This window comes from Malurus melanocephalus, unplaced genomic scaffold (assembly GCF_030028575.1).
Source record: "Malurus melanocephalus ecotype Western Australia unplaced genomic scaffold, MMel_1.1 scaffold_802, whole genome shotgun sequence".
In the NCBI taxonomy this organism is placed as follows: domain Eukaryota; kingdom Metazoa; phylum Chordata; class Aves; order Passeriformes; family Maluridae; genus Malurus; species Malurus melanocephalus.
The window spans coordinates 134,990-159,776 of NW_026624034.1; the positions used below are offsets into that span (position 1 = coordinate 134,990).

The 24,787-nt window shown below is 41.9% G+C and overlaps 2 protein-coding genes across 2 annotated transcripts in view; one reads left to right on the plus strand and one right to left on the minus strand.

Moving 5' to 3' along the window:
* WDHD1 (WD repeat and HMG-box DNA binding protein 1) overlaps positions 1-14,270 on the minus strand; it is a 25,884-nt gene extending 11,614 nt beyond the window's left edge. Inside the window, exons 1-14 of the mRNA XM_057385256.1 lie at positions 14,187-14,270; positions 13,111-13,222; positions 11,008-11,159; positions 8,923-9,034; positions 8,341-8,391; positions 7,131-7,226; positions 5,712-5,804; positions 4,685-4,791; positions 3,578-3,713; positions 3,230-3,419; positions 2,885-3,075; positions 1,999-2,183; positions 693-934; positions 47-184 (exon numbers count right to left, since the gene is read on the minus strand). Coding sequence (XP_057241239.1) covers positions 47-184; positions 693-934; positions 1,999-2,183; positions 2,885-3,075; positions 3,230-3,419; positions 3,578-3,713; positions 4,685-4,791; positions 5,712-5,804; positions 7,131-7,226; positions 8,341-8,391; positions 8,923-9,034; positions 11,008-11,159; positions 13,111-13,222; positions 14,187-14,263 — 1,882 coding nt within the window. The 5' untranslated portion in view covers positions 14,264-14,270. The remainder of the gene's footprint in view (positions 1-46; positions 185-692; positions 935-1,998; positions 2,184-2,884; positions 3,076-3,229; positions 3,420-3,577; positions 3,714-4,684; positions 4,792-5,711; positions 5,805-7,130; positions 7,227-8,340; positions 8,392-8,922; positions 9,035-11,007; positions 11,160-13,110; positions 13,223-14,186) is intronic.
* Positions 14,271-15,198: 928 nt separating this feature from the next.
* On the plus strand, positions 15,199-23,430 carry SOCS4 (suppressor of cytokine signaling 4). Its single transcript, XM_057385254.1, has 2 exons — positions 15,199-15,323; positions 21,596-23,430. The coding sequence occupies exon 2, from the start codon at positions 21,697-21,699 to the stop codon at positions 23,005-23,007; it is 1,311 nt and encodes a 436-aa protein (XP_057241237.1). The 5' UTR covers positions 15,199-15,323; positions 21,596-21,696; the 3' UTR covers positions 23,008-23,430.
* The last annotated feature ends 1,357 nt before the right edge of the window (positions 23,431-24,787 follow it).

The window sequence follows — 24,787 nt, forward strand, 5'->3', positions numbered from 1 at the left end:
AACAGTGTCAATATTTCTCAACATCTCTCATGCAGGTTTTTCATACCTTCTGCAGAGAATCCAACCCACACCAAATAGGATCTCCTTGTAAGAGAAAGAGGGTCTCCATGCAAAATTTGTTTTTTCTTCCTTCCTAGTTCCATCAGCTGTACCCCGAGGCACTGGTCCCCATCAAACCCAGTACCTAGGAAGAAGTTGTTCAGTGATTGTGTTAGAAAACAGAATAATTGCCTTGGCTCTTGGCTAAATTAGTTTTGAATCAAAAYTTAATTCTAATGCAGGGTTATCCATGAATATCACTATCAGACACACAGTTATTTGTCATTTTGGACACACAAGATGTGCATAACAACAACTTCCTTAATTTCCTGTAGTAATTCCTTCTGGCACATCTGAAACCCAAGTTTAATCTATTAATTTCACTGCTGCAAAATTCTCCYCTTCCCCACAGTTTAATTTCAGCATCCCAATATCAAACGTAGGCTCTGCTGTCAGAAGTCACAGGTCTGTGGGTTGTGATGGATGTGCTTGTAAAAGCATCACCCAGAAGAGGAAAAAAGGAGAAATATCATGAAAAATAGAAGAAAACACTCTCTGGTGGTTACAGACAAATTAATCAGTGTGTGAAGCCAGCAAGAGACAAGGATCAAAAACAACCCCGGTTCAAAAAAAGACAAAAGAGAGAAAATTACCTCTGTGATAAACAATCATCAGCTGCTCTCCATGTCCTGCCATGGACACCACTGGGCCTGGGAAACTGAAGATCTCTTTCTGAACTCCTCCAACCGTGAACACACGGACCAGCAGGGCATTGGTGGCACAGGCAGCCCAGCCCTGACCCAGGCAGATGGCCTCAATCTCTTCATCCTTTGGCATATCCACAGTCCACTCCTTGTTGGCATCCCAGGAGCCAAAATGGATGCAGTGGAGCTTGCTGAGGCAGAGACAAAGAGCCAACAAATATCTCAGTATGAATTAAATACARTATCAGAAAACACACCAGTATTTGCCATTTTTATCAGCAATCTGTGATGAAACTACAGATGGGACTACAAATTTGAAGTGGYCATTTGCAAAGGTTTTTGCTCTTATTATTCAGGAGCAGAAGAGCCAGTTTGACCTCCAGCACTGTAGATTTGGAGTCTCTAAAACCTGAAGCAAAGGTCTGAGGGCAGATTTTTTAGATGGGAGCAGGTAAATGTCCTTCTTGGCACCCTGAATATCAGCCCTTACTAGAAATGGGTCATATTTTGCTGTCTTTCAAAGGGAAAAATATWAGAAACTTCAGTTCTTAATAATTGAAAACTGCCTATGACCAATCCACAAACATTGAGCCTTTTGAAAGGTTACCCATTTCCATTGAGAAAATCACTGACACTTTCAAAGTCAGATAACCAAGATATAACAAAAATACTCGTAAAGGATGCTTYTGAACTTACCACAAGGCTGTATGTGTGAAAGTAAGAAAGCTCTTTCTTCAAGATATTTCCACAGAAACCAACAATAAAATCATGTTGAAATTGTTCTTAAATGCAAGAATAGAGTTTAGCTGGCCCAGCTGCTTAAATCTTTCTGTGGTTTTCATAAACTTGTGTTCTTTGCACTTGTAATTCTTATGGGTATTTCCAAACATCTCCTTAGCAACAGTGTGAAAAGAAAGAGCTCAACCCTCATGATTGATCTTTGATCTGAGCAGACTGAAAAACTATTGTTCATGTTTACAATTCCCCTTTGAGCCTGCAATGTGTGAAGTTTCCAGTATATATACATTTGAAAAAAGAATTTAAAAGAAATCCTCAGGAAACAAATTACATTTTTCAATACTCTTGAAATCTTCAAGTAGGTGGAAGCTAAAATCCTCCTCAAAACTGGTCCCATAAATAAAAAGCATGATCAAAAGCCAAAAAGCTCAAAAATTGATAGAAGCTGAAAATAACAGCCAAAACATTTGAAAGAAGTTAAAAGTAGCTCCCTATGATGGGTTTTGCAGTGACTTACCTTGCAAGTTCYTCTGTGCTCTCACAGGCCAGCAGAATGGCTTCAGTGGAGAGGTCAGCCATGGTGTGGCTCAGGGAGTTGGGGAGATGTGTGGCATGGTGCACAGAGGTGTCATGAAATTCAATATCAATGGCATTGTCCTGCTCATCATTGTAGCAGCGAATTATTCCAACTGAATTCCACACCTGGCAAAAAGAACACACACACCAAAAAAAACCCCATTAAATCAAATGCCCTAAATCCAACAGATATACTGCCCTAACCTAGCCTGCTGTAATTATTTTATCTGAAACAAGAGTGGATGGAAGGCTGGAGGAAGACTGAAGACCTGTGTAATCAGGACTTGTGGCTCCTAAAACACCTGAATTAGGCACAAAATAGTTTCACCTTCATTGCTCAGCCACCTTTCTCCTTACCAAATCAAGTGTGAAGAACTTGCAGATGGTAAGAAATAGTGAATGATTAACGTACAAGTCTTAACAGCACAAAAATACCCAGAGTTCTAAAGAAGAAATTTTTAATGGATTTGCTAGAATTCAGTAGCACAAACTGCATAGCTTGATTTTGTCTTAAAGCAAAGTATTTATCACCAAAGCAACTGAAATGTAAACCAAAACATTATGGAGTCCTTGCATGAAAACAAGGCTACTTTTCGTTATTTAGCCTCACACTGTAAAGTATTTAAGACAAAAAAAAAAAAAAAAAAAAAAAAAAAAAAAAAAAAAAAAAAAAAAAAAAAAAAAAAAAAAAAAAAAAAAAAAAAACAAAAAAAACACCAAAACCCAAACAACTTGGATTAGATTAAAACACAGCACAAACTGGACAATTATAAATATAAAACAAACATCTAAATCTAAATTACCACACAGATTTACCATGAATTTACCATGAATCGATGCATGAGATGCACAGGAGTGGAGCCAGACTGGAAGGGCTTYTGCTTGGGGGTTGGCATTGGCCCATCATAGAAAGGCTGTTGTGTAGATGTTGGTGGCAAAGCTGAAAGGCCACCAACCCCATCATCAGCATCATCCTCCTTTTCAAGRAGACTGGAACTAGCTTTAATCAGCCCAATATCTAGAAGTTAAAAAAAAATACATCTTACACACAGTATTATGACAGAATTTAGGTTTAAAAAAATTAAACCAGTCAAGATTTCTCTGGAAAAATAAAGCAGAATATAAAATAAAGCAGAGTAGAGGATGCTCAGGAAAATAAGTTCATTGTGTACCTAGTGAGTTATCATCATCATCAATTACTGCCCGTCTCACATGGCCTAAGGGCTGTATAACATCATCAGCATCATCCTCATTATCTGCAGTTTTTGGGGAGGARGGTGGTTCAATTGCATCCCCATTTAAATAATCATCATCATCTCCATCAAACAGATCGTTGTAGTCTTTGGCCACTGCACTGGCAACCTAAAACCAGATGAGCAATCAGCACACAACTTCTTTAAGACATGGAATTTAAGAAATTAACACACAAGAGRGAACTTGCAACAAACAAAAGAGAATGTTTTGTGTAACTTATAACCCAAATAATTATATTCATTCAAGAAATCGTTGGTATTGAGCACCTTGTCATTTGGCTTCTCTGCATCACCAATATTTTCCAGCAGCCCCAGATTTCCTTCAGTGTCTGTGTAAGCAATTTGCTTATATTTAGGGTGCCATGCCAGTCCACAAATTGAGTATTTTTTCTCATGCTTCATCCTAAAAAGARTATTAAAATAATGGATTTTTAGTAAGCTACTCAGGGCAGAACCCTCCCCCTCAAGAGTTATTGCAAAAAAGTGGTAACATTTRCTGGTACAGGAAAGTGGTATTACACATAATAAGACAATTAAYAGGTCACCTTCAGAGTAAACAGCTGCTACAAAAAGTAGAGCAAGTCTTCCTTTTCTATGAAGAAAATGATTTAACATTTAAAAAGTAATCAGAATCATTCTTAAAAAACAGCCTCCTGATACATGTATAGAAGATAAATTTCCCTGCAATCATTTATTCCAGAACCTTCCAGTTACAAAAAGAACAGTATTTCTCTTGCAGTAAACTGATAAGTTAATCCTCTATCTTTTCCACCCTTTATCCTCAAAAAAAATCATCCCATTAATTATTTACATAATCTGTCTATAATTCTTAACATAGACATTGCAGTTCACATCAGGTTTCTTACCCAAAATATTCAGATAATTCTCTTCTGTTCTACCACACTTAARAGTATCTTTGATTTTAATTGGGGGGATAGTTAGGGTTTTTAAAGAGCTTTAAGAGCCAAAGTGCAATTTGCCAATCTGTCCTTTTTTTGCCTGCAGGTGAGGATGACTGACTGACTTATCTGTATTTCCTCTCCCTCTACAAAACACATTACTGACAATGATCTTGGGATTTGGGATGTGAGGAAAATTTGTTTCCATCMAAACTATCCTATAATCAACAATCAGATTCAAAAGTAGAACAGATACTCACAGAAGAACAAATTCTGCTATTTGAACAAAATCCACATTCAAGTCCCTTCCCTAAGCTGCCTGACAGGTTGAACCACAAAACCCTGTAAATCTTATTCAGGTTTTTAAAGAGGCAGAGTTCTACATTTGCACAAATAAGTTTTACAGAAAAGACAACAAAATTCTATTTCAAGAAAGAAATATGAACTTGAGGATTTATGGAACCACACTGAATACCTCTCTATGCACTGCTGGGTTTCCACATTCCACACCACTATATTCCCATCCACACTTCCAGCTGCCAGGAACTGCCCACAAGGAGACCAGGCCACAACATTCAAGGGCTAAGGAAAAAACAAAACAAATATTAATAAAAAKTGACCAATGTATGCACAGCATTGCTATTCTGGAGTTTAAAACAGATATTCTGCAATAAAAAATAATTAATAGTAATCTTAAGCAAACCCTATCCAGCCTCCTTTATGTGGGCTGGGGTTAGGTAGTTCTTTTTCTTTAAAAACTGTTATAAAATGGTTTTTAAATATAAAATGGGTTAAAAATACACTTTAAAGATAGCAAACCTGTTTTTATTTCAGACTATCCATCTTCTGTCATGAAACACTGCTGTGAGGTCAAACAAAACCCAATTCCAGACATGCAGACAGAAGCAGAGTGTATTTTGCAAACTCAGCACTAAATGTAGCTTTATTTATTTTGAGCTTAATACAGTGYCATAAATTAAAATCCAAGACTGTGTGTTCTGCATCTTAATAACACTAAAAACTGGTTCTYTTCAACCCAAATATTTCCARGTAYATAGTGAGGCCAAAAGAAAGAAGGYRGCACAGTCAGRTCTACTAAATTCCTGCTCAATAAAATATAAAGTGAATAACTGACATCCCTGTTCTGTGTAGAAATAATACTCTTGACATTTTCTCTAAAAAGCCCTGTATTTAGAGCAATTTGTGAAAACAGATGTTCTTCAKCTGCAGTGGGTGAGTCACCAGGAGATTTCAGAGACCTGGTGGGTTACTATAAATGGAAGAGAAGAATCATAGCCATACCAAGGTGTTTGACATCATTCAGTATCTGTGCCCTGTTTGCCAACAGAAAGTAACAGGATCAGAAATTAAACAGAAATGTGAACAATCGTTACCAAGAGAAGGGGGTCAGGGAAGGGAGAGATACTGTGCAGAAGACAATTTCTAGCAGAGTAACATTTAAATTACTGACTATTTTACAAGCCTCTGGTTCCTGCACCTACCTGTGTGATGGAGGCATCCGATAGATTGAATTGACTATCCCAGGTTTCTCTTCTGAACAGCTCCACAACTTTATCTACAGGRACTGCCAGCAGCTGCTCAAAGGAAAAATATTGCACAGTTACAAGTCACCTGTCAAACAGAACACTCCAACAGCACAGCTCTTTCATTCAGAAGCCTCACAGATGTGACTGCCTCAGTATTTAACAGCTCTCAAACATCCCAGCCATGCCAACTGAGAGAGGAAGCTGAAGCAATTTAAATTACAAGGTTCTTTAATGCYTTGCACATGCAACAGAGCAAAACCTGCCTGCTTTTATTGTAATCTTCATTTCCTTCTGGCAGAAAACAGCACCATAAGTTTACAAGTTCTTATTTATCAAACATCTGACACAGATACACACAGTTTTCAAAGCTCTGAGCACAAGGCTTAGGTTATTCTTTACCCTCCCTCCCCAAAGTCCTTTTGATCAGGTTACAACTTCTCAATAAATCTGATTTGAATAGCTGATTCCTGAAACACCTCATTTCATCTCATAAAACTACATAAATGTTACTGGTTGTTTTGTAAGAGAAGCAAGAAAACAGCTTATGTTTCAAATGCATGTGTGTGTGAAGAATTTGCCTAAAAGTTGAAATGGATATTGAAACCATTTGTATTGAGGATGAAATTCMCTCTTCCATGGAAAATTGATACATAGCACTGTCATAGCAGCCAGGGATTTTGAAGAATCATGGAATCATTTGGTTGGAAAAGACCTCTCAGGTCATCAAGTCCAACCATTAACCTGACTGTCATCTTCACCACTAACCCAYGTCCCCAAGTGCCACATCCACATGGCTTTTAAATCCCTCCAGAGATGGGGAYTCCACCACTGCCCTTGGCTGGACAACCCTTCTGGTGAAGAAATTTTTCCTCATATCCAATCTAAAYCTCCCCTGATGCAAATTAAGGCCATTTTCTCTTGTCCTGMTGCTTGTGACCTRGGAGAAGACACCAACMCCCACCTGGYTACACYCTCCTGCAACTTTGATCTTCAGGTGAAAAGAAAGGGARCAACTTACTGAGGAAATATTTACAGAGTAGGGCAAAAATTTACTTAAAGCAGAGAAGGACAGAACTCCTTTGATGCTCTGTTGTGAGCAATTTGATTACTTCCCTCGTGTACAATGTTCCTTCCTATTCAGCACAACAAGACTGTTTAATGCTGGTTTGAGCTGACAGCTGGAGTCCTGCCAAACACAGGCTGGAACTTAAACAAGGAATCATTTCCAGCTTTTTATGTTTCCTAAAAGGGAACTTCACCCCAAATATTTTCTTTACTCCCAGGAGGTGCAATTCGGGCTTGCCCAGACTGAATTCTACTGTTGGACTCAGAGGTAAAAAAAGGATTAAGATGTGATAAACCAATGTCACTTACCTTCCCAGTGCCAGGTTGCCAGGCAAGCCTGCAGATCGATTTAGCATTTATCACATCATTACATTTCTGCAGCAGCAGCCAGCTTGTCGTGCATGTCTGAAAACAAAACTTAAAAAATGAGCTTTCTAGCTCAGCAAAAATCTACTGTTTACTGTACAAATTCTTAAAGAAAAAGGCTGGGAAAAAAAAAGGAAAAAAAAAATCTGAACTGAAATAATCTCTTTCATCAAAATACAGTAGTACATACTGCTTTGAAAATACTTTGTCAATGTATCCCTGAAACTCTTAATGATAATATAACTACTTGTAACAGAAATAAGATCACAGAACATGTATTTTTAATCAAGTACAGAACAAACGAGCTCATCTATTTTTAGGTTATAGAGAAATGTGGCCAAAAAGCATTTGTCAAACCCAGATSAGCTGCAGCAAGGTGACACACAGCAGCCTGAATATGGTCCCAGCAGTATAAAGAATGATGGCTGTAATCTCAAATCACAGCACAGATTCATGCATCAAACTGCCCCAATCCTGGAACTCTCTCAGTATAATTTCCCCAGAAGGAACCCACGATCAGTCTGGAACATGAGATTTCACACTACAACCATGATTGTGTCTTAAAAAAGTAGCAATCCACAAGTGTGGGGGGTTGGTTATATTTTCAACTGTACTTACAGGAAAAATTCCACAGGGATTCTTATTCCAGTCAATGGCATTTAGCAAAACTAATGGCATCCCCGTATGAAGAATTGCACTATTAAAGCCTTCACCTGAAATCCTCATTTCAAGCTCCTTAGGGCTCCAAGAGCAGAGCCTAAATGTGTTTATTACAATTAATAAATTGTTTATTATAATCAAAATGCCTTAGTCCTGAAAGCAACRAGCTGAAATTCTGAAATGAGGAATCTGATGTCAGTTGCTATCCTTATTTTGTCCTTGGCACTTACAGTGTTGGCCAATTAGGAAAGATGAACGGAAGGAATCAGGGATTTCACAGACAGGAAGAACAAAACACAGCTACCCAGGCAACATTTCATRATCAGGTTTTGGAATTTCTCCCAGAAGCAGATAGAAGTATTCTGTGAAGTGTAGATTTTATCCCTGAAAGGAAAATCCTACTCCAGGAGGGTTATTTCAGTTCAGCTCTTCTTGCTGTCTGTGAAATCCCRGATTTCTTAGCAAACACTTGACATGGAAGGGCAGCCTTTACCTGATCTGCAATGTCCCAGACTCTGACAGAACCATCACAGCTCGCCGATGCCTCAGGAAGAGAATGGAGTAAACAAATTAATAATTAAACACAGAGAAATTAATGCTACAAAATGGAAAAATCCCCAAAACCAGTGCTACAGACCCATGATATACAAGCAGTTTTAAGAAGAAAGCCTCCCTGTTTAAACCACTTGAAGACTTAAAACTTTCCAACACTGTCATCTTGATAATTGTACTCAGCTCCAAGCTGCTGTAATTACAAACTCTCATACTTCAAGTGAGCTATTTATTTGCAAAACAGGCTCAAAAATAACATTAAATTTCTTTAGTGAGGCATCTTTCCTCCTCTGAATTAGATTTAAGAAGAACATAGACAGTAAGTGAGTAGTAAAGCAAAGACTGAGTACTCGTGGGAGGCAACAAGTTGTGACACACTCCATCACCATCAAGCTGAAATGAAGTTGTCTCATCTGCCCAATCACTGGTTGTTTTTTTTGGTAAAAACTACATTTTTTAACTTTTTCCCCCCAGAGAAAATGAGATTCAAAGCAGAAAGCAAATAAGAATTTTTTTTTTTTACCAGGTAAATATCCTTGGGGTCAAAAGACAGGCTTAAAACAGGAGCATCGTGTCCTCGGAATGTTTTCTGCTTGCTGCTGTCAGTCACCTCCACAACTTTGATCATAAAGTCACTGCAGATCACAATGACATCAAATTATTAACACTGGTATTAATAATGACAATCTGTGTTTCTAAGGCAATAAAAATTGGGCATTGGGCATTCTTTTGGGGAAGTTACAGCTCTCAACAATATATGATGTAATGGAAAATGAGACTCTTGTGGCTTGATATAATAGGAGTAAGGCCAGGCTATTTTTATCAGAAAATTATTTTTGTTCATGTCAAAACTCATAAAATGTAGTTGTTTATTGAAGAAGATATTATGCACACACAGACCATATACCTGCTTAATATAATATTCTACATGAGCTAATAAAAACCTCTGCTTAGATACCAGAGAGCTGATGACTTAACAAGAACTATCCCCTGAGTAGGACCAATATTCATTGCTATAATTATTTGGTCATGTGGCTTAAAAAAAAAAAAAGATGGTACAAAGTTTATTTTGTGTGACTTTTTAACAAGATTTTTAAGACCATTTAGTGTATCAGATACAAAAAGAGAATTTCTACAACTTCATTCCTTCTTCCAAAATTACAACCATTGCTGCAGTTTAAMTCAAAATATCAATCCTAATACCTAAGACAAAGAGTTTCTATGACAATTTTCTGGTACCACTCCCTCTCAAACCTCACTGCAACACCCTCAGAGAGAAATTTCATTTTAGGACCTAATTCTATAGGGATAACCATTCCTTTTAACTCTTKTCATATAGTTCATGTGAACTTTGGCAGCCAGTTGGATCTTAAATGTAAATAAAACTGAAGTTTGCACTCTATAAAAATGGAGAAATCGGGGACAAATAAAAGCAATTTTTCTTAGTTGCACTCCTTCACTTCATGGCTCTCACCTTCTCTTTCATTTTCTCACAGAAGACCTCACTGAGGGGTGGCCTGACAGTCTTGTGAGCTCTTTTTCCAAAAAACGTGGAAGCCCCAGCCAGGCTGCAGGAGCACTGGGGGTTTATACAAGTTTTAGAAACAGCAAGGAGTTTGCTGTCTGCCTAATCTCTCTAATCAAAGTCAGATCCTGGGGCAGAGCTGTTCCCTCAGAAACAAGCACTGGCAAAGGGCCCAAAACYATGATCCCTGTCAGATTTGGAGATTACAGTGGTTACTGCCCAGCCTCCCAGTTTTGGTGGAGCTGCTGCCAGAGTTCACAGTCCAGCATGTTCATCCAAAATGCTTTTCTGGTTCAATTCACACTTAGTGGAGTCAGGAAGCAAATCTCTGCCATCTCCCCTGTGGAGCACGAATTCCAGAAGACAAGCAAGGAGACATCCTGAATTAGCTATGACTGCCCAAAGAGTTCACCAAATCCAATTAAGAATCACCTGAGCCTTAAATACATGAAAAAAAACCCACAAAAACCTGGCTATTTTGCCTTCTCTGTTTTAGTACTAGAGTACATTCTGTAAAAGCACACRTGCTGCCCTAAGAAAAGAACTAAACTACATATCAAATTCCCCTCAGGCAACTCTTGAAAGTGTCATCTGTTATCATTTGACAGATCGGTGATGCTTATGCCAGAGAATGACTCAAAGCTCTCACACAAATCAGAACAAATCTAACTTTTACATGAGCACATTCATCTGCAGCTCCATGATGCTGAGCAGTCAGGACATCATGCTCAGTTCCCAGTGACAAAACCCTCAGAGGGGGGTTTTGTGAGAGGACACATCCATAAGGGTGAACACTTGTGCATCAGACTGAGAGCGGAAAACACTCAAGTATCATAAAGAAATTATTTTACAACACCAGAACTCTATATAAAACTAGTTGGTGGATCAAGTATCTCCCAGAGCATTGTTTCCTAAACTTCTTTTCATTCCTTTCTTCCCCTCCAGCCCCTTGAAGGCATTTTCCAACACTTTAAAGCCCTCAGAGGTTTGTGGGTTCATGACCTTGTTGGTAAAAACCAGCCTGTGAGGGAGTTGCCACATTCTAAAGGGCAGCAGTGCTTTTCCTTGTGRTGCCCACATTACCTGGATCCAGCAGCAACTTTGGTGCCATCCCTGCTAAAGGTGACGTGGTTCACRTGCATGGTGAAACGAGTGAGGATCCCATCTGGAGCTCCTTCAGGGAATGTGTGGATCTGGACAGTGTTGTTGGAGACTGCCGTGATCAGTCTTCCATTCTGACAACAAAACCCAGCATAAAATTTGTTAGTTAAAACACATTTCTGCTGTAGAGACAAAAATATTGCTCTGATGTCCCAAATATTTGGGCAGATTATTTGTTCCAAAAAGGTCCCGCAGTAAAAGTAGTAACAGAAATACTCTTTTATTTCTTCCCCCMAAAAATACAGACAAGCACAGTGACTGTAACAATTTATCACTTTAACCAAACTAACTTGCATCCTACTTAGATTCTATGCTGCAGCATCAGGAGAGGGCACCCTTGGACTGGAATTCTCAGTTAAATACCACCACTGAAAGATGAGATGTTCATGAACTATASCTCAGTTCTTTGCAGAAAAACAGAAGGCAGATGTTTAGTAAAAATGAATCCAGATTTCAAAAAGTCCCAAACGAAAGAAATAATTATCCCATACTTGGAAAATAATATCTCTTTAAGTGACAATACTACTCTTCAGTTGTACACAGCAGTAAAACTTTAAAATAAAGATTTTAAAATGCCTTATTTTCTTTTTTATTGTGTGTTTTGTGGAAAAAGGCAGTATTGTGGCTGGGAATTTTTTGTTAAGGAATCTAAAATTATAGTAAAAATCCTGAAGGCAAAGAAAGCAGCMGTCAGTAGTCAATAACCTCAAAAAAAATTAAGAGATTAGATTTATTATCTAGATTACATCAACATCTCAGAACAATCCCTCATGACATTTCACTAATGAAGAGTAATTTTTGAAAAAAGGTTTCCTACATTTAAGTCTCTCACTGTTTAAAAATAAAAAATCCTCAAAACTTGGAGCACTTTTTTCAATTTTTCCCACTAATATTAAACCCAGGATTTTTCCTCATTTATTCTTTAATAGTTTTAGCAATTTCTGGCTCTGCCACTGAGAGAGAACACGTTCAAGTCACCTCACTTGGTTTGTGAAACTGTAAATCATGTGATGAAAATCAACAGCAAAATACTCTAAAAATCCATGAAAATTACTGAAAATAGATTGTATGGGTATTGTGGCTTAGATACATGAGGCACATTAAAAGGGATATAAGAAAGAGGATTCACTTAAGGAAGTAGTTCTGAATAAGGTTTCAAATGATAATTCTTAAAATGTAATACACATATGTTATTACTCATTTATTTCCKCTTTCATACTCCTCTCCAAAATCACAAGTAGTTGAAAAACAATTTTATAATTTCTCTTTATCACTTCCAAGTTACCCACATGATATTTGTAGAACTGATGTAGGCTCCTGGTAGTCTTCTCTTCCAAAATTTCCACAAAGATGGTATTTTAGACCCACAATTATTAATGTAATATAACAAAAATTGGACAAAAAGGAAATATCATGACAATTCTCAAGCTAAATACATGAACATGCATAGTAAAAAGTTATTTTCTATTTTTGTCTTCTCACTTTGGGGATGCTGGGTCAGAGATATCTTTGGGCCAAACAACAATTCTGAGCATGAAACATGAACCAGTTATAAAAAAAAAAAGTGTTACTGAACCATTAGTCACTTTGTGAGAGCAAGTTTTGATTAATACAGATTATAATTCCTTGGACCTTAACACAGGCCTACACAAAACAACCTCTTGGCTTTCTTCCTAATACTTGATGATCACATCCTATGCTGGGAAACTTCTTGTAACTCACATGGTGAGAAAACACTGAAACAGGCTAAAAAGTTCACTGCATAATTAGCTTAATCTGCTGGGTCTGTTTCTCAGAAAGGAGACCAAAGTCAGAAATTAATATAACTGTATGTAAAGGAAGAGGAGGGAAAAACACATTACAGAAGTTTAGTATAAGGAATAACTCCTCTAGAATTGTGAATGGGATACAATGAATCGTCAGAGGTAATTCTTGTTTAATGTTACCCACAGAAGCAGCATCCCTGAGCTGGCAAATCCCCAATCTGTAAGGAAATCCACAGCAGTGAGGAGGTAACAACCATACCTTTAGAGCACATGAGTAGGCCTTTTCTCCCACATTAATGGACTTTGGGTCATCATCGTCCAGGTTTTCCCAAATCCTAACATCTCCATCACTGCCACAAGTTACAATGCAGCTGTGRAAACACAGGATTTGTTAACATCCAGGAATCTGCATCCTTTCCTAAGCATTTGGTTGCAATGCCAAATGAGGCTTTTTGTGGTTTCAAAGGATTGTTACTGGATCATCTCTTACAAACAGCCTTTGCAACAAAGCTAATGAAYTAAAGAAAGGAATAARATACAGACTTTTACCATACTCAGTRTAGAAGGTATATTCCTTGAGTCCATTTTGAGGGCTTGGTTTTTTTTAGTTTACCTTTTAATCTATAAAAAGGTTACACTAAATATATAGTTTATGCATTCAAGAACTAGCACAAGATGAAAAAGATAGCAAGCCAAATATTGCATTTCTTCAACTATATTTTTAATTTCTTAGTGCATACATAAACATATTTACTCCCACACCACACTGATTTCTGCTAAAATCTGTGAAGTCACTCTCACAAAATGTGCATATAGAGCTTTTATATATATAAAACTTACTATATATATATATGTATCTATATATACATGGGCATATATATATATGCTTACATTTAAGTKATAAATCAATCATTTCTAAACTCAGGGCAACTAAATATGTCACAGAGCCAGTTCTCTGCACAGGCACAACCCAAAGAATTTATTGGACCTGCCAGGCCATAAATCCACCCCAGTACCTAACACAGCAGTGGCTGACATAAAAAAAAAAAAATTATAGAATCATTAAGATTGGAAAAGTCCTTTAAGATGATTGAGTCCAACCATTCCCCCAGCAATGGAGGACCAAGGCCACCACTGACCCATGTCCCCAAGTGCCACATCCACATGGCTTTTAAATCCCTGCAGGGATGGGGACTCCACCACTGCCATGGGCAGCTGTGCCAATGATTAATCACTTATTCAGTGGAAAAAAATTTTCCTAATACCAAACTCTGGGAAAGCAYCAGATAGGAACAAACCCATCCATCCCTCAGTCTATAGGATTGGGGTGGTTACCTGCCAGTGTCATCGAAGCAGACATCGGTGTGTCCCTCAGTGTGGCCGTACCGCATTGGTTTCTGTGCCGATGGCATCTTTGCTCCCRCCTGTTTATGGAGGGGGAAAAAGAGGGGAAATAATATTGAATAAAACGGAACACTTCAGGAAAAGCATCAGATAGGGATGGGGGGGCAAGGTAGAGCTGCGGGGACACCCACCCATTCAATCACCTGTGGGGATGAGGACACAGGGGTGGGAGCATGGAGATGGGGACATGAGCTGAGAACAGCGGGGGCATGGGGACACAGGATGGGAGATGGGGACACAGTGGGAATAAAGATATGGGAATGAGGACATTGCTGAGAAGGGAGCACAGGGATGGGAGAAGGGGACACTGTGGGAATGGGGGACACAGTGATGAGTTCACGGGGACAGGAGATGGGGTACACTGTAGTGATGGTGACATTGCAAGGATGGGAATATCGTGGGGATGGGGRAGCGGGCACCTAGAAAAAGATATGGGGATAGGAGATGGGGCCATCACGGGGATGGGGACATTGGATTGCAGGGATGAGGGACATGGTGATGAGGTGACGGGGACGGGAGAAGGGGGCACTGTAGGGACGGTGACACTGCAGGGATGGGGATATCGAGTGGATGGGAGCTGGGGACACCGCGGGGCTGGAGGCCCGGGGTTACGAGGCCCGGAGGGGCCTGCACGCCGGGGCCTGTGCCTCGGCCATCCCGGGGCAGGCCGGGCGAGCCGCCCGCCGGATCCCKCCAGGGACTCCGATTCCCCCGGTCCCTCCCCGCTCCGGGAAAGCCCCGCACCGTCCGCGGGGTGTCGGTGGAGCCGTACCCGCCGTCTGTCTGTCCGTCCGTCCGTCCGTCCGTCCCTGACTCCCGCTGCTCCCCGCCGGCCCCGCCGCCCGTTCGAGCCTTCCCGCGCCCGCCGCCGCCGCTCCGCCCTCAGCGGGGCTGGGCCCGAGCCGTCAGCGCCGGGGCGGGGCCGGGGCGGGCACGGGGCGGCCCCGGCAGCGGGGATGGCGGCGGCGGCCGGCTGAGGGGCCGCGGCTGGCAGCGCCGAGCCCGCCGAGCCGCCGGCACCCGGCTGGGGACAGAGCCGGCGGAGAGCGCCGGGCCCGCCGCACCATCGTGAGTTGGGGTCGGGCAGAAGGGACGGGAGGGCTGAGGGGCGGCGGGCGGGGGTGAGCGCCGGTACCGCGGAAATCGGGGTCTCCTGTCACCGGGGATCTCGGGGTCTGCGCCCCTGTCAGTCACCGCGGGGCTCGGACCGGCGGCTCCTGTCACCGGGGAGGTTGTGCTGGGGTCCGCCCTCCGTCACCGGGGCGCTCGGAGCGGGGTCAGCGCTCTGTCCTCCGGYGGAGCTCGGCCTGGGCTCTGAGCCTTGTACCGGGGGGGACTCGGTCCAGGGKCTGCTGTCACCGGGGGGCTCGGGCCGGGCTCTGAACCGCTCTCAGTGACGGGGGGGTCAGGGTCTCTTGTCGCCGAGGGTCTCGTGTCAGCGCGGGGGGACCGGTCCAGGGTCTTCCCTCTGTCACCAGGCTTTTTTTCTGTTTGCTTCTCCTCTGAAAAGCCCGATGTATGTATCCTAACACATATAGGGCACATATATTCCCTGTTTATMCATCTGTGTATGGATTTCATGGCAGCTCCTCAAGAGGCACAGGACCCGCAGGGAAAAATCCCAAATGAGGGGCTGTGCCCTTCACCCCCCTTGGGCAGCACCGCTGTGACAGCGCGGGGCTGAGCTCACCCAGCTGCAGGATCAAAACCCCTTTTTGGAGATCATTATTGTCATTATGGAATTACTCTGGAATTCCAGCCATCCTAATGCGTGTGCGAGGTGGAGTTGACAGCAGTTGTAGTCAGGCAGGTAGCGATTGCGCTGCAAAAATCATTAAGGTTGGTTTGTCCTTTTTTTTTGGCTGAAAAATAGGAAGAAAGCATCGTGGCAGATTTCTGGAAGCATTAAAAAATGCTAGGATTGAACATACCTGAAATAAGGAGTTAAAAAATAGAGTTATCTGTTTTCCCTTTATGTAGCCTTAATGATCTGGCCCAATTTATTCCTGCTTCTAAGAAAAAATTGCTTCCAGGCAAAACCCTTTTATCTTCAGTTTTGCTCTGCAGCAGGGTTATTGGTGGTTGGGGTGAGCAGAGTGATTTATTTATATTGGAAATGTGGTTCTTTCTAGCACTCACATTGCCAGTAGTTTCATGAATGAATAAGTGACAGGATTACAAAGGAGGCACACTTTGAAAAAAAAAAAAATAGAAATATGTCCAGATTTCATTATTAAACCTCGTGGAAGCTGTGTAGAGACATGTTTTCCATGGGTGTATCCTACGTATTTCAGTAAATCATGATTTCTGGCGAGGATAATGTGTTCTAGAGAAATGATTCTGAGCTGAACTGCTTATCAGATGAGTGGGAAGACCAAGCTATTCCTGCTGCAAGCCGCTGCCTGGGATGGAGACAAATGCCTGTCAAATGTGTTTATTTTTCTTAATCACTTYAATTTTCAGAGGCTCTGATACAAACTGCACCTAAAGTATTCTGCAATATAAAAGCCATTTTGCGTTCGGTTCCATGGAACAACTAAATTCCTTGTCTGGAAGTGCTGCCTGCTGGGATAACTGTTGGAACAGCATGGGAGAACCGAGGGGAGGTTTTTTCAGGGGGGTGTCAGCATCCTGCGGTCACTTGTCCAAGGGACTGCAGGCGCTGTGGCTCGGTCACGTCCGAAGTGACACGGCACCAAATGCAAAGTTGTACTTTAAATCCGGTTGGGAACTCAGCCTGCTGCTGGCTTGATTAATAGGTGTGAGTGGCTGCGAGCGGGGCGGGAGCCGGGAATCGCTGCTCTCCTGCTCGGTTTCTGGGTGGAGCGCGGAGTGTTGGTCATGGACCATAAAGCTTTCACTGATTTAGTGCCGRAGAGGCTGCTGCGGTTTGCCAAGCGCTGCCTGCATCTCTCCTTCCACCCAGGAGCAGAGCTTCATTAAGGCAGGAGATACGAGCAGCCCTCACCTTTGGCACCTGCCTCCAGCTCAGTTCCATCTCCTGGGAGTGAATAAAATATSCCCCGTGTTGGGTTTAGTTGGGCATGGCCCCCCTCCTCCTACAGTTCTGGGGATAAATCAAGAGTATTTCCAAGGAAGAAATATTTAGGTTGCCAATGGTACCTTTAGAAAGTCTTTTTCTTKTGTGTGTGTGTGAGATAATTGCTTTAATTTGCTGAAAAGGCCTCTGGAGTCAAGCTTAGGTATTTTTGGATGGTATCATAAATCAAAGTAAAGCCAAAACTGAAGAAAAATCGTTTAAGACAGAGGAGCTGAGATTTCTTGTTATCAGTAGTAGGCTGGGAAGGTCAGGTTTTAAAATGTGCTCTTATGGCCAAAATCTAATCCAGTGAAATTAATGAAAGCGGCTTGTGACTAGTGAACTTTTGTTTTAAAATAACTTTAAATTGAAAGAAAAAGTACTCCAGTTTATTGCAGCTTGCTCTTCTCTCTCAGGATTTTATCAGCTCCACAAAATCAACTTCCATAACAATTCCAAAATTGATTTATTGTYCTTAGTGAGCCTTCTTTTGTTGTTTAATTAGAGGCACAATACAGCGACACTTTGTGTGCTTGGACAGAAAACTTTCCAAGTACTTCCTGCACTAGAAGGGTTGTGCTTKGGAGCACCAGGGAGGTGGTGGGACCTCCATCCTGGGAGGTTTTCAGGACATGGCCATGCCATGGCTCCCCTGAGCCTGCACTGGCAGCAATCCCACTCCAAGTGGGAGGTTGGGCTGGAGACCCCCCACCATCTGCTCCTTCTTTATACAGGAAGGGAAGCAGCTTGGTGAAGAGGCAAGGATCCAGCTGCTCAGGACATAAGTATCTAGTTAAAGCAGTTCAGTATTCAGGTACTTATTGAATAAATAAAAAAAGGTCTGTCTACGGTTATGGTTTGATTCTCCTATTGGCGTTATTGATTACACAAGTGGTGAGGCTGCTGCTGTCTTATCACAGCTGTGCATTGCAGCCTACCCCTGGCTAGGAGAGAATATTGTTGTTATCCCTCCAAACAGGGACTGGATATTGCTTTTAGTCTGGCCTTGAAGTCTTAGTGTTGAGGCACCACCTCGTGAAAGAAGCACATCTTGTCTGCAGACCAGAGAGAGGAACCTTGGAAGGAGGGAGCTGGGCACAGTGCAAAACCAGCAGCAAAACCCATCCAGCTCTCTGCCTGTCCTCAGGGACTGGAGCTGTGACAGTGTTGGGTAACCTTGGACTACCAGCTGGGTTCTGTGGCCCAGAGTGAACTCTGCTCATCCCCACATGTGTCTTTATCTTTGCTGTTTCCTTAGGGGAAAGAGTTTCCAGCATAAGGTTTTTGTCAAATCTGCCATCATCGGAGATGCCTGAGGCGTCCCCGTGCAGGACGAGGCTTTTGCAGGCAGGAYATTCATTATTTCTCCCGAAAGGAGCTCAGAACTGATGTGTGTGAGCTGCACAGCACTGGACTCCTCCATTTAACCTTCCCCTCTAGGGAAAAATACACTCTGTGTCCCCTCTCTTTTATCCTTGCCCTCCTGTCCTGCTCTTCCAGCGGCGCTCCAGCCGTTAATGGAAGTGCGTGGCATTTCCCTCGGACACTGCACTGAACGTTTAGATGGATGGCCCCAAGTGGTAATAGARCACTGAATGCTTCCTCTGCCCTTTATGCCTTTTTCTTTCTGACACTCTGATTATTTTTGCTCCCCATTTTATTGGTGGGGCTGTGAATCACRGATCCAGAAGGGAATGAAGGCTGTAATGCCGAGCAGTGGGATTTGGGAGGCAGCTCTCCCGYGGCACACAGACGTTTGTAACACACGGTCAAGTTCAAACGTGGCTTTAGTAGGATGACATCCCTTTCTTCTTCATTTGTTCCCTGCTCTTTTCACGGCTCTAGTGTTCTGTCTGATTAGCAATTCCTGCTCTGACGTGGCGGAACTGGCGCCTGGGTTCCAGCAGCCCTTCAAACCCCAGGGAAGCAGCTCTGGCTAATGGTGCGTGGTTTTGCAGCATCACGTGCWGCTTCCCCAGCTTCAGTTTCAGGGTCCAGGTACCACTAATGATTCATGACAGCAGAAAGGTACAAAGGAGAAGGTGGCTTTACAGTTCAATACAACAGCAACCCAGAAATTCCATRAAACCCCAAGACACTTTCATCTGGAAGGCTGAAGTTTGGAGATAACAGGCACTTCTGGGTTTTGTATATTTTGCAGTTTTTAATTAAAAGCCCATATTCTGCATGTTATTATGCCTTATATGGGCTGGATGAGCAGAATGAGATAATTGAAGGTTTCAAAAGCAATTACAAATTGTCGTATCCTAATTTTTAAGTACTTGACTTTGCAACCTCRGTGATATCTCTCTGTCCAATTAAAAATCCCATATATAGACAGTTAATGTATTTTGCTACAGGATGAATCTAAAACCTTTTTGTCTTCAGTGACTTCAGATTATCACCAGGGTGAATGAGATTTCTTTTTTTCCCTCTTTTTTTAATTGTGGAGAAAATTCAGTGCTCTACTCTAGTTGTCTCTGGATGAAAAATATCAATGTTCCAAAAGCAATCAATGAATCCTGGTCTAAATAAAAATGTTTTGAGTCTCATATACAAATGTTGTCTTCATTGTGTCTTGCCATACTTTCATAGAAAAGTGATTTGCAAAATCCCTTGAAAAGAAAAATATATCTTTAGTTTGATCTTTGATTTGTAACTGCTGGAATATGGACCCCTTCCTGTGATTCCTCTTGGTACCAGTGAGGTGCTRTTCATCTACATTGCTTTAATGTAATTTTTTTCCCCCAACATATTTCCAATATTGAACCTATTTTACCTTCATTCTACATTTCTACATCTCCTCCCTTCCCCTGCCTTTTCCATTCCCCCACAGCTCTCAGGTCTGTGGGTTTTAAATAAGGAATGCAGTGTGAAAGATTCCTGGGTGAAAGTTCCATCTGGGATGCATTTGGCCCACAGATTGCATGTGAGCCTTTTGGCAAGGCTGTCTTGTTCTTTTACTGAAAGCAGAGGCTCGAACTCAGCCTGCGCAGCCCCGGGGGACTGCAGAGAGGTTGTGTCATGCTGGCTAATCCTGATGATGAGAATGGATTGAATGGAGAGAGGAAGTGGATGCCCTTTTCTTTTCCTGCTTAGTATTTACCATGTCAATTAGTTGCAGAAAAATCCAAAACCCCAAAACAACACAACCAAAAAACCCACAGCCAAAAAAAAATACCCCAGTATATATATCCAGCAACAGAGGAGCTGTGCATGGTTTTGGTGCAGAAGCATCACAGAATCATAGAATATCCTGATCATGATAAGTGATGGGAAATATTTCTACATCCTGTCATGTCTCGGGGGAATATAGCATCCATACCATATTGCTATCTATGTATCTTGAAAAAAAATCCTGCTCCACTTTCAACTGAGTAATCAAAAGAGGATTTTTTTTTCATCTTATTTCAAAGTGCAGCAGTCAAAAGGAAACCTCTCATCTATTTGAGAATTCAATATACCTTTGGAAACAAAAGAAAATGAAATCAGCAACCGTAGGTCTCAAAGCAACACTGATTTTAATAATGTAAACTTCCTTCTCTAATGAGTAATAAGCAGTTCCATCTTTCATGGCCTTTTAAAATTGCTTTTAGTAAGGGGCTGGATTGTTTTAATCCTTTTCAGTATGTAAAGCCCCAGATATTTCAATCCCTTAGGGCCTCAGTATTTCCTAGCTCCCTTCCTTTGAAAAGGCAGAGGAAAACAGCTTTCAGAAACTGACGGAATCTGTGACTGATAAAATTTAGGTTTTGGGTTTTTTTTTTTTATCCTGAAAGTGACCCAAAAGTGTCAGTTAAGAAAAAGATCTCTGGCATCCCACCCTGTGGATTAGTAGCAAACAGGCATATCATCTAGGTACAGTAGCTCTTTGTACTCTGACCTACTTGTTTCTGTTCTGGTTTGTTCCTTCTTGAAAGGTTATTTGGAAGAGATGCAGAATTCRCTCCATGAACAGCTAAAGCAGTATCACCTGCCCTGGGAAGGGTTTCCTTTTGAAATGGACYCTGGCACAATGGGGTTGCCAACACCTAAAACGTTCTGCTCTGCTGGGTAGTCAGAATGGAAACTCAACAAATACATTAATATTGTTTTTTCTGGAGGACGCTTTTTCCAAGCAAGGGTTAAGAGAGCTTTCTCTGGGATCAGGTGGTATTTTTGGGGTGTGCTGCTTGAAATCACCTCAATCACATGATTTTTATGTGGTCAGCAAATAATTGTCACGGTTGTGCTGTATCCACTGCTATTGCATTGTGTGTGTGCATAGCTGTTAACTGAGCTGTGTTTTCTCTTTCCTTAGATATTTCCAGAAAGTGCCTCAAGGAAGCTTCCTTATGTAGAAAAACCCCACAAGAAACAGTGTGTGCGCTTCCTGGCAACTTGTGAAGCAAAGCTGTCACAATGGCAGAAAACAAGGACAGCAGTGCTAAAAACGCAGATGTGAGGCCCAAAAGCAGCCGGAGCAGAAGCGCAGACAGAAAGGACGGGTATGTCTGGAGTGGAAAGAAGCTTTCCTGGTCCAAGAAAAGTGAGCATTGTCCTGATGCTGAAACTGCAAGTGCTGCAGGAAGGTCRGGGACTAATTTAAGGAGCCAGGAGAGGAAATACAGCTGCTCATCCATCGAGCTGGATTTAGACCGGTCCTGCGGCCACAGGTTTTTGGGCCGGTCTCTCAAACAGAAGCTGCAGGATGCTGTGGGTCAGTGCTTTCCCATAAAGAACTGCAGCAGCCGGCACACCTCGGGACTGCCATCCAAAAGGAAAATCCATATCAGTGAGCTGATGCTGGATAAGTGTCCTTTCCCTCCGCGCTCGGAGCTGGCTTTCCGGTGGCACTTGATCAAAARGCACACAGCCCCTATAAGTCCAAAGGCAGAAGAATGGATAATTGCTGATTTATCCCAGCACGAGGAAAGGGAGGATCAGCTGCGAGATGAGGAGATTGCCAATGGGGGAATGGACTCTCCTTCCCAGTCCTGTGACATCAGCGACAGCAGCTCCTCTCGGGGTGACCCGAGGCCTGAGCTGGTCACAGGTAAGGTGGCGAGGAGCAGTAGAGATGAGAGCGACATGGACTCCGACGATGAAGTCATAACCCTGTGCACAAGTTCTAGAAAACGAAACAAGCCCAAGTGGGAAACGGATGATGAGCTGCTACGGATGGAAACACCTCCGAAATATCATACCCAGATTGATTATGTCCACTGCCTAGTGCCAGACCTCCTCCAGATCAATAAYAATCCCTGCTACTGGGGAGTCATGGATAAATACGCGGCCGAGGCGCTGCTGGAAGGGAAGCCAGAGGGAACGTTTCTGTTACGAGACTCTGCTCAGGAAGACTATTTGTTTTCCGTGAGCTTCAGGCGCTACAGCCGCTCCCTCCACGCCCGGATAGAGCAGTGGAATCACAACTTCAGCTTTGATGCCCATGATCCCTGTGTCTTCCATTCTCCTGACATCACAGGACTCCTAGAACACTACAAAGATCCCAGTTCCTGTATGTTCTTTGAACCACTTTTATCCACTCCCCTGAACAGGACCTTTCCTTTTTCTCTCCAGCATATATGTAGAACGGTTATTTGCAACTGTACAACTTACGATGGTATCGATGCACTTCCCATTCCTCCCTCGGTGAAGCTGTATCTGAAGGAATATCATTATAAGTCAAAAGTTAGAGTGCTCAGGATTGATGTACCAGAGCAGCAAAGCTAGAAAATATTTTTGTGAAAGTAATTGTCTCCAAACAGACAATAGTATGTTCAATCTTTTTTCCTTCTATTTTTTTTTTAATAGCAACTTGATTTTTTTCTTTTTCTGCATATTATTTACTGCCCAAACTAGTCTCTGTCTAAATGTACTTTTGAGTCTTCACAGCTCTCTTTTTTAGARATTATATTCATTGTGGGCTTTTGGTACTGTTCCCAGGCTAGAGTTTTATGGAATTCCAGGTAGGCTTTCTGGTATTTCTATAGATGGATAGTCATTAGATCTAAAAYCCCCTGAAAATCAGTTTTGAACTTGATCTGTCTTTTCTATTGTAGTTGACGTGTTGCTGACATGATTGAAATAATGCACTGTTAACTAAAGATTGACTTATCTGTATTTTCTGCATTTCTTTTAAAATGAGTGCTCTAGCCTCTGTGTCTGTCTGTCTGTCTGTCCATATCCCTGCAGTAAATTYGTCAGTCTATTTCTAACATTACTATTCCAAGCAAAATGAAGTTTGAAAGAGGATATGATCTTTCTAAAAATACATCAGGGGACTAAATACCAGGGAGAGGAAAAACAATTCAAGTTAAGGACAACACTCAGTGCAGGAACAAACATGTATAAACTGGTCCTGAAAAGATTTTGGTTGGAGAGGAGGAAGACTCATCGTCGTCAGATCAGCGGGATTCTGGAACAGCTTTTCATTTTGTATAATAGCAGTAAAAACCAAACTGCTCATAAACTAGGATTTGATCAGTGTCTGGAAGAGATAATCATGTAGTTACTTATGATAGATGGGACTTGGATTTGGGAACTCTGTTTCTGTGTTACTGTTCCATTATATGAAATACCCAGGTTTCGCTGTAGGAGCTGCCACTGCTTCAATGATAAAGCACAGGGTGGGAAGCTGAGAAGGAAGATATTTCCTTAAAAATCTGCATATTTAACTATCTGATTCTGCATGATTGAGCCTGAGGTGATASTGAATAACCTTCCTAGTATGTTAATAGGGGGTTGTTTTTTTCAATAAGTATAGTTTAAAAAGAAAAAAAGTCTCCTGATTTTTCTTGCAATGTGAAGCATTCGGTCAAATGGCTTCCTGCCAAATTCCATGTACKGGAAAACCATGCATGGATAATGCTCCTAAAAGCATTACTTACRTTACATGGATAGGCAGATCTGCTGCTGAGTTGTTGGTGGAATCCCAGTGAGACTCAGTGGATGTGGATTGAGGCAGGAAACTCCAGGCTGGCCTGAGGGTGCAGCTCCAGGACCTGCAGCTCTGTTCCCTGGACGTGCTTTATGTGCTTTATCTCCTCTCCCRAACTGGGCCCTGAACTCTTCTGCCAAAAGAATGTGAGATGGTGTAATTGTAACTCCAACAACCACATTGTTGCTCCTCCTTTGATCACAGGGRGCCTTTGTATCCTCTCAAAATGCTTTTGAAACTGAGCCCCAAGCCTGCCGAATTACAAATGTGTTTAATTTCATGCATGTGAAAGATCCTATCAAAAAATCAGCAATGACCTGTGGGTGAGGTTATCACAGAGTGGTTGGGGTTGGAAGGGAGCTCTGGRGATGATCTAGTCCAGCCATCTGCTCAAGGATAGGATCACATCCAGGTAGGTTTTGAATATCTCCAGAGAAGRAGGCTMCAAAACCTCTCTTGGCAGCCTGTTCCAGAGGTCCATCGCCTGCCAGTAAAACAGTAAAGAAGTTTTTCCTCATATTGMGAGGGAACTTCCTGTGTTTCCATATGTACCTGTTTCTCCTTGTCCTGTCT